The following is a 14847-nucleotide window of genomic DNA, read 5'->3' as shown; positions in this document are numbered from 1 at the left end:
AAGTGATTTTTTAGTTTTAGGTAGCATGATGAGTGTGTAAAGTGAGTCATGTTTAATGCTTTTAATGTTGTGTTTTTAAATGTTTAATTGTGAATGTATTATTTTTAAACAGCCTAGAAATGTTGATAGGCGGTTAATACATTTTTAAATAATAAATACTTTTGATAAGTGAACTCTCATTCTGCTTTCCATAAATTGTTCAACTGAGGGGAAAAAATCCCAGAACAAACCCTCCACTATAGTAATATTCTACAATACTTTGCCCGAGCATAGATTAACATTTAAACCAACATGGCTTTAAATCCATACATTTCATAATACAAACATATTACCTATGGGTCCACATTCAGAAGCATTTAACTGGATAACTAATACGTTATCTGGCTAAATCAATATTTATTTAAAAATGGATAGCCTGCCTAGATGGTTACAATCTGTACACATAATAAATAAATAATACTTAAAAACCATCAAAACATAAAATCATATTTAAAAACAAAATATAACCCATTAAAACAGCAACGTTAAACATTTAAACAGCACAAAAAAACAGTCCGCATCAAATAATTGTTGCGCTTCTCGCCCACAAAACTCTCAAGTTATTAAGCACTCCCAGCAGTAAAAGACAAAGTGACAGATTGAAGAATAGGCCATACTTGTCTTGAAATCTAACTGATCAAATGCACAGCCAAATAAATGAGGGCCTGATTTTAAAAAGCATTTACTCGAGTAAAAACCAGGTTTACTGGAGTAAATTCACTTTACTTGAGTAAGTGGGTTTTTGAAAATTGCTACAATATATGCCATTGACTTGTCTATAGGATTTACTCACATAAGTGCACTTGAGTAAATGGCTTTTGAAAATTGCTACAATAGTAGCTACATTTACGCATGTAACTCCTTTTGAAAATTACCCCCTGAGTTTTTAGCATTTTCCAGAATCTTAAGATGTCCCAGCCTTTGTCTAAGGCATCTCATTCCAGTGTGTTGGTCCTGCCACATAAAAATAAATGCTCTTCATTCCGCCAGTCTTGCCAAATGCACAGACGGCACTTCTAATAAGTTACGTGAAGAAGATCTCAGTGTACGGGAAGGCTGATAAACCTTTAGAATAGCATTAAAACAGGCTGGAGCCAATCTGTGAATTATTTAAAATAAAAAACAATAGAAGAACCTTAAAATGTATTCTCCAAAATACTGGTAACCGGTGCAACTTTATTAGAACTGGTGTAATGTGCTCATAGAAGGATGAGCTAGCAGCAGAATTCTGGAGTAACTGGATTGCTCTCAAAGTAGACTGGGATAAACCAATATAAAGGGAGTTGCAATAATCAGTTGTTGACATAACGAGAGCATGCACAACTATTTTTAAAATCAGTCTCATTAAGAGAAGGTTTGACATGTCTAAGACAAAGCTTGAAAAAAAACCCAATTTCTTTACAATGCTATTAACTTGGGACTTCAAAGACACAGAGGAATCCGTGATTGTTTCTACGTTTCTGGTTTGCGATAAAATCGGGATATTAATATCTTTGAAAATTAGAAAATCTGGAGGTTCAATCACAGGGAATCTAGAGAGAACTATCTCAGTCTTTTTGACATTTAACTTTTTAATCCAGCTAAATTTTGGCCGGATAAGTTAGGGGCATTCCGGGGGCATAACTGGGAGGAGCTGAGTTAGCCAGATAAGTTATCTCCCTAAGGGAGTCATTTTCTATTGCTTATTGCATGCGATAGCTTGCCGGGGAGGGGTAGGAGTTAGGGCGGCGAGGAGGCAGACGCTGCGATGTCTTCACTGGCGTCGATAAGGTAAGCACCGTTATCGTCGCCAGTAGCGCGCTCAATAGCACCACCTTTCACGGTGGTGCTATTGGGTGCGAAAGCCGGCAGCGATAACACTGTGGTGGTGCGATGGCTGCCGGCTTTCACAGGCCCATCCCCCCCCCCCGTCCCCCCTTTTTCGCTGGATTCACTATTCTGCATTAGACTGGTGAATCCAGGCCTGAGTTTGGCCATCCCAGATAAACGTATCCAGCTAACTTTAAAATAGCCACATCTATTCAGTGCTGCGGCCACATTTAGGGGCAATTTTGAAACTACACATGGAGGTTGTAGGTCCATGAATATTTATGTATTTTGTTATTTTATTATTGTAATTTCTAAACCACTTTGATTTTATGTGACAAGGCAGTACCTGCGAGCCTGCAAGTTCACTTTCAGAACAGGCCAGCAAGGGAACATGGCTGCTTCCAAATGAAATCCCTGTGTGTACGTTCTCTCCTCCAACCTAACCCTGTCCATTTTTCTCTGTGGGTTAAGTACTTTTACCCACACTAAGGTGGGGAGAATGCAATCTTTACATGTCATTTTTACCTCTGTAAAACATTTGAAAACCTGCCCTCCCCACACACTGTAACCCAGAGAAATGTTTCTTACCATATGCAGGGAGCGCTCTAGGGCCCCTAGTTAGTGGTGGCTGGTTCCCTGGGAAGGGCTGGTGAGTGAAGGCTTGAGGAGCTGTCTCAGTATTTTTTCTTCTTCTCCAATTTGCCACTGCCTGCAGTGGAAGGAGAGTCCGGGCCGGAGAGAGGAGTGCAGCAGGAGTGCTTCCAACTGGCTCCCAATGCGGGAAGAATCTGAGGATGCGGCTGACAGTATAGTGCATGAGGCGCTATACCAGCCACTGGTGCTGAACGGGGCAGAAGCAAAGAAAGAGAGGTACAGAAGTGGTGGGTAGCTTAAAGCGTGCCATGCTGGGACAGACCAAGGTCCACTGAGCCCAGCATCCTGTGTCCAACAGTGGCCAGTCCAGGTCACAAGTATTTCAAAAAGTAGATCGGTTTCCTGCTACTGACTCCCGGGGATAGTAATAGCTTTCTTTCTCTGGCTAATAATGTTTTATGGACTTGTCCAAATCATTTTTTTTTTTTTTTATATTAAAGCTTTTATTAGCAAGCATAGAAAAGAACATCCAAATCATTTTTTAAAGCCAGATATGATAATTGTCTTGACCAAGTCCTCTGGCAACAAATTCAACAGTTTGGTGGTGTGCTGAGTGAAAAGATAAGATTATGTTTTAAGTTGGTAGTTTCATGGAGTATCCCCTTGTTTTAATATTATTTGAGAGGATAAATATCTAGCCTTTATTTACCTGTTAATTAGTTTATTTAACTTAATTTACCATCTTTCTTCAATAAGTTTCACACCACTCATGATTTCATAAACCTCTCTCATGTCTTTTCCAAGCTCCCACTGCTGCTTGGAGATTCTAGGGAGGAGTCTTGGTGCTTGATGGGCATCCCTGCTGGGTTCCATTGAAGGTGTTTCAATGAAACTGGCCCTGGTAGAAACAAATGTCTGAGACCAGAGGTTCCAGTGAGAAGGAAAGTCTCTTTTTTGGGGGGGAGGGGGAGGGGTATATTTTGAGCATGAAGAGCATTCTTGGAAGGCTCAAGCAGGCTCGAGAACAGTGGCTCGAGCTTGGGGGTAAGGTATCATTGGTCAGAAGACTGTTAGCAATCCTAAAAAGAAGCACTGTTCAGCACATTAACTTGGGGGTTTTATGTATAAAAAGAAAGACTGCCTAAGTATTGATCTGCAAACCATGAAAGGGGGGGGGGTGTTGAAACGTTTGCCCTGGATGTGATACCAGGCTTAACAGCCTGAGCGAATGAGGCCTTGACTGTATAATCCTGAAGTATATTACCATAGAGAAATATAAGTTACATTTACTAATTACATGAAATTCTGTCAAGTAAGGTAAGAAAACATGTTTTGAAAGGACAGAAAAATACTTAATAAAAAAAAAATGTGAGTAAAACTGTGGGATATTAAACCTCTTTGAGAGAGACGTGAAAGGAAAAGGACAAAATATCTGCAAGTAAAAATAGTCCCGAGACAGTGAAATTGAAACTCGGGACTTTCTAAGGCTGATTCAAACTACCCCGTTGAAGCAGAATCCCCAGGAAGTGACACCGTTTAGCAGCAGCAGAAACAAAGATCCTGTAAAAGCAGCGACAGTTTGGATAAGAAACTATTTCACTAAGACTCCTTTTTGAAGAGTTTCTGAGAAAACAGAGGGGGAAACACACAATCATTAAGATAATTATACTTCCTTTTTTTGAAACCAAGGCAGGGGGAAGAGAGTGACTTGAGGAAGAAGAGAGTGAAGGTTTGAAGTAAGAAATGCATTTCAGAACAGAGTGAATTTTGCGACATTTATTCATTTTAAGCAGGGTTGATTTAAAGGCTTAAATTATCCGTGGAATTTTGAGATGGTGACAACTTGCTTTGCCTCAGAGGAACTGCAGAGCTTTTGATTCTTGTGAAAAGAGCTGCTGCATTTCTTTTTACACTAAAAAAAATTAACTTTAGAAATATCTTTAGGGAAACACTTAATAATATAGTTCATTTAAACAATAGCTGGCTTAACCAGTTATGGCAAGGAGTGAGGGAACACGCTTTCTAGTTTGCGGAAGTCATGCGTGATGTCTGTGTAGTCAGTTTTTTCTCTTTCTTTCTGGGCCGATACAGTACAGTGCGCTCCGGCGAAGAACACTGTTACCCCGCAATTGGATGCGCGTTTTGGACGCGCTAGCTTTACCCCTTATTCAGTAAGGGGTAATAGCGCGTCCAAAATGCGCGTCCAACCCCCCCGAACCTAATAGCGCCCGCAACATGCAAATGCATGTTGATGGCCCTATTAAGTATTCCCGCATGATACAGAAAGTAAAATGTGCAGCCAAGCCACACATTTTACTTTCAGAAATTAGTGCCTACCCAAAGGTAGGTATGAGTAGAATAATTTTTATTTTTTTTTAAATACAGAACTCTCTTTGTGAGGTCTTACAGTTACACTTGGTTATACAAAGCAAGTAAAATAAAAAATTAGTAACTTATTAGAATGGGTTTCTATGTGAGGACTAAGCTGAAAAGAAAACATGCCCAAAGACATTTTCAGGAGAAAATAATCATGGATATAGAATTTTTTATCTGATATTGTTGGACTGCTTGATCCTGAGATCCTGTAAAGAAGGGAGAAGTGACATTTAGAAAAGAACAGAGAAAATGTGCCATAATTTTTACATAAGTTTAAGAATGACTTCCATGCTGGGTCAGCTTACAGAAGGAAAATAAGAATAAATGAATATAGTGTTAAACAGATGTATGCATATAAATTTGCTTTGAAAATTCTGGCTTAAACCTGCCAGTAAAAAATACTGACAAATGTTAGCCTACGGAGACTTGTTGAAATTACCCTCCCTAAGTCTTGATGAAATATGTAGGGTAATATTATCTAGACTAAAGGTGGGGAGGGGGAAAAGTTGTTTGGCCTCCGTGCATTGCTCACCATAGGATTTTTGTCTTGATCCTTGTTTAGTTGACGTCCGTTTGAAATCATCCATTTTGTCACTGTCTTGAGGAAATGGTTAAAGAGTGCTGCTGTTTTATCCCATCAGGCTTGTTGTCAGCATAGCTTCTGATGATGGTGGTTAAGGATGGGAGATGAACATTTGAACAAGAAGGCGGATAGTAGGGAGCCTTAGGGGACTCCCCAGAGCAGGAGTTAAAGTTTGGAGGATATTGTGTGTACCAGGTTGTTACCTGGTGTCTGTTAGTCAGAAAAGATTGGAACCAGGTTAGGGCACTGTCTCTGATGCCTAAGTTTTTCAGTTTAAGCAGGATTTCATGCCCGACCACGTCGAATGTGACAGAGAGATTACCAGGAGGTTCAGGAAGCCTGATCCTTCCCATTGATCATCAGTAGTCGCATGTCATTGATGAGTGATATGAGAACTGTCTGACTATATTGCACCCTCTGTGGAATTCTGTTTGGGTTTCGCCTAAGTTAATGGTTTCTTCAAGGTAATCTCTCAGCTGTCTAGTTACCGTGGAGTGTGCTAAGGGACATAGGCTGGGCAGTTTTCTTAAAGCCCATTTTTGCAGGTAGCTTACCTTCTAAATGCACGCCTCACCCCTGTGGCCGTATGTACAAAACACTGATTCCATAAAGTGCTATAAATATCTGTGCAACTTGGCCGACCAGGAATTTCAAAATAAGACAAATGCTGGGGTCCCAAAGATACAGCATGATAAAAGGTACTTCTCAAACGCACAGAGAGAGTTGGTAGCAGGAGTGAGTCTGGAAGTCATGTTGCAGGATTCCCCCGAGTCCAAGCCAATACTCGAACCACAACACCACATCTCAAAAAATCCTAACAGTCTCTGATTTAAAAACAGAAGTATTGCTTTGTTTCTCAAAATATCAACTTGCCGGTTTCTTCACTCCATTTTTCCCTCTGATATTATTCCCAGGTCTCTTCCCCCCTATCCAACTCTCTTATGTTGTCCAAGGATATTTTATTCCTTATGTGGAATTGTGCATCTTCCATTTTGGATACGCCCTTTATTTTTTGTTTAAAACATTTATTCAACAAAAGATATTCAAACATTTAAACTCAGGAGTCATGTTTACAAAATATAATCTCAGTATTATAATGCAACATAACCCATAATACATAACAAAATTGGTAAGGATTAACCCCCTCGTTTCCTTTTTTTTTTTTTTTTTAAGGTATCACCCTTGAAACCCTTTATTTTTTAAACATTCCTCTGCAGAGGTCTCTTTTCAGCTGTTGAATGCACTGCTCGCAGTGCTGACACAGGTTTCCAGTGATGAGGAGCACCCCTGCTGAATTACAGCAAGCCCATAAAAGTGTGAAGGATTATATAGGAGAAACATTTGTAAATTGTTAAACATTGAAATCTTCCATACAAATGAGATGATAAACCAGAAAAAAAAGATAGGGAATCTTGACAATTGTATTTCTTGAGTTAACAGAATATTTTAGTGGTACAGATGTTTTAAACATTACAGACATGGTAGGGACTCCTCTAGTAATCTGAGCGTATGTAGCAGTTATGGGAAACTCTGCCTTTGGCCATCTGTTACGTAGTTTAATGAAATATTTATTGAAAGACACTGGGATGAATAGTATAAAGAAGTGATTTGTGTCGGCACCCACTGCTAGGGCACACAAAGCCTGCTGCTGTGTGTCCAGCGATGACTTCATTGGAAGGTCCCCAGCCTCAGAGTCACACAAAGCAGCGAATCCTTACATTGGCGAGAAAGCGGGGCCTTTCTAAGATGTCCAGTATCTTTTCTTAGCCATGGCCGCAGGCACCGATGTAAGGACCAAACATATCTTTTCAAAAGATGATTCTCATTTTCTGTGTCCTTAGAGCACTCAGCATACATTCGCTGACGCTGTTATATGGATTTTGGTTTTGCAAGCCACAGAGGCAAACAGCAATCTGAGCTGCTGATAATGCAACCTCCGCTAGGACCAGCCACAGGAACTCCACAAGGCTGGCAGCTCAAGAGTCCCTCCACAAAATTAAAAACCCTCTTCTCCTTTTCTAAATTATGGTTGAGGAAACTGCCTATCTCCTCTCCTCCTCTGAGCTCATTACTTGCTCCTCCGACTAATTCCACTGGACCTACCTGCTCTACTGACCCATCTCAAGTAGTTTGGCTTTAAAAGGGAGGAGGGAGATGGGACAAGAATTAGCAGAGCAGGTGGGGTCCAGTGAGGGTTTTCTGAGTGATTACAGCGTGTTTGAAAGCAGCAGGAACATTTGCAGTGGAAAGTGATAGCTTGGGGATGTGACAGATGGAAGGGATGACTGCAGGGAAACAGAGTTGAGGAGCTGGGTGGGAATGGGGGTCAGAAGAACAAGTAGTGGGTTCAGAGGAGGAGAGAAGATGGGCATTTTCCTCCACTGTGATCACAGAAAAGAGAAGAATGGAAGGGAGGGATTGAGTGGAGGTAGACGTAGTCTGGTTGAGAACTCAAGACTAATTTTGTGAATCTTTTCAGTAGTCTGTTATAGTCTGGGAAGAGCGTGGAGAGAGTGGGGTGACAAGTGAAGGCAGTTTAAAAAGGGAATTGAGCGTGCTAAAGAGACGGCAAGGGTTGGAGGCAAAAGCTTGTCAGATGGACAATAGAAGACTGGAAGGAGGAGCATGAATTTGAAATGAAGTTGGCATGGGCACGGATTTTAGCCAAAGATGCTCTGCAGGGCAGGCACAGGAACACAGTAAGTGAATTTTGGGGGTGGGCCAAGGCTGGGATTTGGTGCACCTTATAGGGTAGGTAAGGGGAGGGAAAAGGGTGTCTAAAGCAGAAGAGTATAGTGTAAGAAAGATAAAGAGGTCATGAATGTAGGTAACCTTGATGGAACTAGAAACATGAGAAAGGAAGAGAAGAGGGAGATAGGAATACGATTGGAGGGATAATGATTTGATGTGCACAGATGTAGTGAAAGTTGCCTTGGAAGTCCAGGATTGGAATTAATATCCCCAGCTGAGAGTTGGAGGAGGAGTAGAAGAATATGGAGAAGAGAGATGGAGGAGTGATGAAGATGGGGTTATGTCAGGGAGAGTAGAGATGGCTTGATGCAAGGAAGAAAACTGAAGCCAGACAGAGCAGAATGGCAAGTGAGCAGGGCTGGTGCTTCCATTAGGCAAACTAAGGGGACACCTAGAGCGCCAACCCTTGCGGGCAGCAAACTCTCCAGTGTGGGACCCTGGCTGCTAGTGAATGGATGAAGAAAAGAGGGAAGATGTATTGGGGAGGGCAATGCTGGGGATGGAGGGGGAAATAAGGATGGAACGTTCCCCCTAGGGCACCTCATATTCTTGCACTACCCTGCACGTGAGGTAAAGATAATGGAGACAGTAGACTTGAGATTAGTAATGGTTTGCAGCAGGAAATAACATTACAAAGGATTAGCATCAGGAAGAGTAGATAGAGTGGAGCCATAGGAAATGAAAGGAAGGAAAAATCTGCTGACCTATGGCATGCACCTCCTGACTTAACTGCTGGAAGCCCAAGGGGGTCGGGATGTCCTCTGAGGCAGGTGGGAAAAGCATGCAAGTGTACTGCAAGCTCCCCAGTACCTGGCTGGCTGCTTGCGGAACATGGGGTGGGAGCAAGCCAGGCCTAAGGGGAGTGTGTTTACTTGTGAAGTCCACCACCGAGGCAGCTGGGAGAGGTATTAAGATGGGCTGCAACCTTCCCAGGACCTGCCAGCTCAACTATCTTGCAAGCTACACACACCCCTTGCCAGCTTGTCCCTTCCCCACATTTGTCTCTTTCATAGGCTGAGATCAAGCTGATCCAGTCCTAGTTTTACTCCCGTTGCACCTAAGGACTCCTAGTTCCAATTTCAAAAGGCAATGAGTTAAAGCCGGGATGGAGCCAATCTGTCCCACCAAAGTCTTGGATGATTCTCTTTCCTATTTATTCTCTTTTCTCCTTGCCTGCCATGCATTCATCTTGCTCCTTCCTTTTCTTTCTTTAAAAATATCACTCAAGACCTGCTCTGAACTTGACTATTAACCCCTCTCCTTCTTCAGCCATTAATGCCTCCTTTTTTCATGCTTCTGTTTTGTTTCATTTCTGAGAAGAAATAAGCCCTGAGTTTGGAAGCTCCTGCTCCATTACGTTTATCTCCCACCTTTTTTTGAACCTAAATGAGTCTGTGTGCTGATTACTCCTGAGAGCTCAGAACCCATTGCAGACATCGCACTGAAACACAAGAGCATAAATAATGCATTCACGTCTGCTTGTAGACTAGGGAAAAAGATCTGAGCACTCAAAATTAAAAACAAAATGTCACCAGTAACATGTATTAGGGATGCACAGTCATTTTAAAGAACATGGAAGATGCCAACAATATTTTGTGTCGATTCCCATCTGAAATGATATAAAACCAAACTAAAATATCATTGGTATTTTCTGTGTCGTTTGGTACCACAAGCATTATTAAATCATGTGGATTGGCACTTCCTGACTGCTGATCTCGTGCATTGCGAGATCAGCTGTCAGAACCCATGATTTAAAAAAAATGCTGGTGGCCCTGGCTTGCCAAGAGAAGAAGCAGCCCAGGCCTGCTGGTGGATCCTATCATGACAGAAGGTCTGGGTCCATGGGCAGAGTCTATCCTGTTAGTGGCCAAAGAGAAGGCCAGTGACTGAAGAGCGGAGATGATCTGTGGCCACTGGTGGAGCCCATCTCGCCAGCAACGGAGAGGAGGTGCAGGGTAGGCTAAGAGTAGGGGGGTTATCGGCTGTGGACAAATGCTGGAAGGAGAGGGCAAGTGGCAAGGACATGCTAGGGTGGGGAAGTGGGGTATAATTGTATTGCTATTATGGTCAGTGAGCACAGAGGAGGGAGGCACTCACTACTTACTGACTGTAACAGTAACTAAACAACAGAAATGAAAAAATGAAAATGATAGAAATGAAACAACAACAAAAGAAATAAACACAATTCTTTTCCCTGCACATCCCTAATGTATACAGTATGTAGTTTCAGATAAATCTTGCCTAGGATCCTGGCCAGGTCTTCATGACACTCTGTTGCCAGGACAGCCAGAGAGCCATCCTGTGTTTTGGGGAAGACCAGAAAGTTAAGGGGGTAGGCAAGAAACTGTGATATATTCTCTGTAACTGAGCAAGCAAGGGGGGAAAAAATGATGTGCTTGGAATCACAGGAGCCTGCTATCTGTGAAATCTGCACAGTGAACATTCAAAACAGGAACACAACAATATATGAAACTAAGAAAAAAAGGAGACCTGGAAATAAGAACAAAAGGAAACACAACAGAGCAAAAACACATAATTTGAGCCACCAGAATTGTATTGCTGCTTTAATTATAGCACTCCCTGTCTTCACTTCTGTCTGCTTTTGTCTGTCAGTTTTGGTGTGTAATGCATAATGCTTTGCTGTAAAATCATTAAAATGAATCAATCATAGATGAAATTGGATAAAACCCTGGGGACTTCCTAGCCTTGCTCTAACATTCTGGGGAGTAAAGGCAGAGGGGGGCATGTGGTATCTCTTTGCAGGAAGCGTACACTACAGGAAATGGTTTCAGACTTCAGCTGGAGATAAACCTTAGCCTTTCAGCACTGCTAAAAGTCACTTTGGAACATGAGGTCTTTGGGTGGCCTCCATATGGTTACTGTGACCTCTCTGACTTTTAACCTGAGGGTCATATTTGCTTAGTTTACAAGCTGCTAGTTTAATATTCACCCTCTCGGTCACTGAACATACTGCTCCCCTTATTACCCAAATCCTCTTCAGGCAGTTTTCAATCTGATGGTCCCAAGCTTAATACGATCTCATACAACAGAAAGTTTAATCCAAATACCAATAAAAAGCATAAATTGTTATGACGGTATTCTTGATGCATGTGTTGGATCAGATGTTTGGCTCCTGGATTTTTTTTTTTTTTGCACCAGTGGACATTTGTTGAGATCCTGTTCCTGGAACACTTGGATGGTTTCCAGTTTGGTTACATCATGAGCAGAGAATCCTCAGTTTGAGTTTCATAATCCAGTTTCCCAATAGGGTTAAAATGATATTTAATCAATAAGTGCAAACGATGAGAAAATTCTCGAATAGCCAAATTGTTTTTTCAGCAGCACAAGGAAGTTTTGAGATCATTAGAAGCATTTTCACCCATCTGCAGTTTTGAACTCCCATTTTACCTGGATTCTTACTACCCATGCAGAGGTCTTGGAGATGAAGCTGAAGGCTATCCTATGGCAGTTCAGATACCAGTCCTCCCTGGGCTTAAGTTGAAAGAAAACATACATTGTAACAGATGCAGAATCTCCACCTTTTCAGGAACTAAATCTTGTTTTATCATGTAAGAATTGTGAGTAATTATTTCCTCTGCTGTTCCTGATGGAGGGTCAGGATCCCCCATGCATAAAGGCCCAAGCACCCTATAGAATTCCTGGATAAGAGGATAAAGGCCCAATTAGTTCATGGAGGTAGGGGACCTCAGCCAACTGTTTGAATGTGCCATTCATTTCCTGCTGTCTTGACTTCCTTTCATCTCAAGCCATTTTGGATCTGCTTCAATCTGGCTTTTGCTCTCTTCATTGCACAGATACTGCTCTTGCCAAAGTCTCCAATGACTTCTTCATGGCCAAGACCATGGGCCTTTACTTGATCTTCAACTTATCTGCTGCTATTGATACTGTTGATCATCTTCTCCTTGACACAATGTACTCAATTGAATTCTGGGACTCTTCTCTATCCTGGTTTTCTTCTTACCCCTCCCATACTTTTTCTCTATCCTCTGGTGATTCTTCTTCCACTGCTGTTACACTATCAATCAGTTTGCTTCAAGGCTCTGTCCTGACCAAGCTAGAACTTCTGTCTTCCTCCCTCGGCATCTCCTTTCCCTCTTTTCTATCTCTGTAGATGGTGCTCTCATTCTCCTGGCTCCCTTGGCTTGCCACTTTGGGGCCATCTATGATACGTCTTCCACATACATCCAAAATACTGCTAAAACATGTTTCTTCCTTTCTAAGCATGCTACTAAAATGCACATCCACTCTTTATAACTTCCTGTTTAGACTCCTGTCACCTGCTCTTATGCTGAACCACCTTACTCCACTGCAATCTGTGCAGAATTCAGCTACAGACTTATCTTTCTTCACTGTCACTATGACCATGTAACCCCTCTTCTCAAAGTGCTGCATTAGCTCGCTGTCCACTTCTAAATACAGTTCAAGCTTCTATTACTCACCTACAAGTGCTTTCACTCTGCTGCTTCTCATATCTATCTTCATTTGTCCCTCCCTATACCCTTTCTCATGAACTCCGTTCATTGCATAAGTCGCTCTTATTTGTGCCCTTCTCCTACACAGCCAAGTCCCAATTTCATGCTTTCCACCTTGCTATGCCATAAACCTGTAATAGACTTTCTAAGTCAGTATGTAATGGTCTCTCTCTGGCCATATTCAATCCAGTCTACAAGTTCAACTTTTTAAGATTGCTTTTAACTCCTACTACTTCCCTATAATAAATACACTTCACATTGACTCTTGTTTGTCATATATGTTTGTTTTGACTAGATAGTAAGGTTCGTGGAGCAATAATGTCTTTTTTGTGTATATGTTCAGCTTTGCATATGTCTAGTAGTGGGTAGCCTAAACTGCTGAATTCCTCCCTGACCAATTGAAGGTACATTATTTCTTGTGCCTGGTATATCTAGATGTCCACCTACTAGGATGTATTGGTTGTTTTACTGTTTAATAATGGAAGTTATCAATCTTCCCTGTGACAGTGCCTGTGGATGGTATCTGTAAATATCTTGTACTTTTCTAAATAAACACTGCACTGTTGGAACCCCAAATATAGCTCTATGTCTGGGGAATAAGAACATCTGTAGGTTACTCTGAGCCAGTTTCCCAGCAAGACAACACAGGCAAGCTAACTCCTTTCTACAGAGGCACCTGGTCCCACTCACTCCAACGAGAATTCACCCTCCAGGTCCACAAGGACCACTAGAATCCTAACACCCCCTGTAATTTGGATATACCCCAACCTGGGGTTTCATCTGTATCTGCCTATGCATGTTGCAGATAGCTGTCTTCATTTTACATTGATCTCATATCATGGTTGCTTTGTTCTTTGTGCTTTCAGTGGGATGATATTATTGACCAAGAATCTCAGCTATATCATAGAGCCATTTCTTGGGAGCCAAGGGCCGCACCTGATCTACAGAAGTGAGCATCTGAAGCTTCCAGAAGGAGCTTGTGGACATCAGCATCTAGAAGCTCCTATGGCAGACTGGGCCACTGCATTTATATCCTCTGTGGGGTCAGAGCACCGCCGGGTGAGTAGTGCAAGGGGCATGTGGTTCTAGAGAAATGGTTAAGATGCTAAAGCTCTCAGGCCATGCATAAGAACATGCCAATACCGATTCAGACCGCAGTGTTCAGAAGACGCAAGTAAAAGGTCAATGGAGTTTGCAATCACAGTTCAGAGAAATCAAACACATCAAGCCTTCCAACAGCCTGAGTAGTTCACCCCACCACTCAGGTGGGAATCTTGCTTCTTTCTGGGGGCAGGAAAGAGCAGACGGTGAAAGCATTGATTTCTTTTCAAGTATCATCTTTCTTTCCTTACCTGTCAACAAAATTGATCAATTATTCTCATGGAGTTTGTTTAAAAAAAACTGCAGGCATCAGATGGCACAACTGCGATGCAAGAGGTGATGTAATGTAGATGAAAAGCTATAGCCTTGTGGGTAGAGCAGTGAGTGGGGGATCAAATTCCACCTCCTTTGTTAGTGACCCTGAGCCAGTCTTACTAATTCCTTAGATCAGGGCCTTAAATTTGGTGAGACTATGCACCAGGCTTACAGACCAAAGTCCCACAGTGCCGTATGCACATCTTTTAGCATGTGTCATTTTTGTGTATCTGTGTGTACACCATCTTGCCTTGCAACAAATCTATGCTTTAGGCAGAGCTTGAACTATTTCAGAACCGCACGGCTGCAAGAGGCTTTGCACAATTCTGTGTGTAATTTCCTTATGCACGGTAAATTGTACAGGGGATCTGTGCTAAGCAGGATGTCAACAAAAAGGGGGCATTTCGGGTGTCATTTTTTGTAGAGCAGACATTTAAAAGATATTTAAGCCTTGGATAAAGAGCAGAGTATTCTGGATTTTGCTCGACTTTTTACACTATTGAAAATGCTTCAGTTTGATTACTCCCTAGATAGACCAAGGAATTTTCAGTTATTATAATGCATTCCATGAAATCATTGCAGAGGAAGTGAGAATTATCTAAATACACACAGTTTAGGAATTTTAATTTTCAATATGTGTATACACACTCTCAAAACCATTAAAATTGGTGAGATTGACTATATAGGAATACCTTGTCAAACATCTAAATACTAATCTATCTCTTCTAGAAACATAGGAAGTTCGGATTTAAAGTGAGGGAATTTATGGTTTTGGGGTTTTCCAAT

General features: G+C 41.7%; 1 protein-coding gene across 1 annotated transcript in view; it reads left to right on the top strand.

Annotated features, from left to right (window-relative positions):
* The window catches only part of ADAM19 (ADAM metallopeptidase domain 19), a 55671-nt gene that overhangs the window by 36893 nt on the left and 3931 nt on the right, over positions 1–14847 (top strand). Inside the window, exon 6 of the mRNA XM_029583447.1 lies at positions 13512–13704. Coding sequence (XP_029439307.1) covers positions 13512–13704 — 193 coding nt within the window. The remainder of the gene's footprint in view (positions 1–13511; positions 13705–14847) is intronic.

This window comes from Rhinatrema bivittatum, chromosome 18, assembly GCF_901001135.1.
Source record: "Rhinatrema bivittatum chromosome 18, aRhiBiv1.1, whole genome shotgun sequence".
Lineage (NCBI taxonomy): Eukaryota > Metazoa > Chordata > Amphibia > Gymnophiona > Rhinatrematidae > Rhinatrema > Rhinatrema bivittatum.
This window is presented reverse-complemented; position numbering and strand designations above follow the sequence as displayed.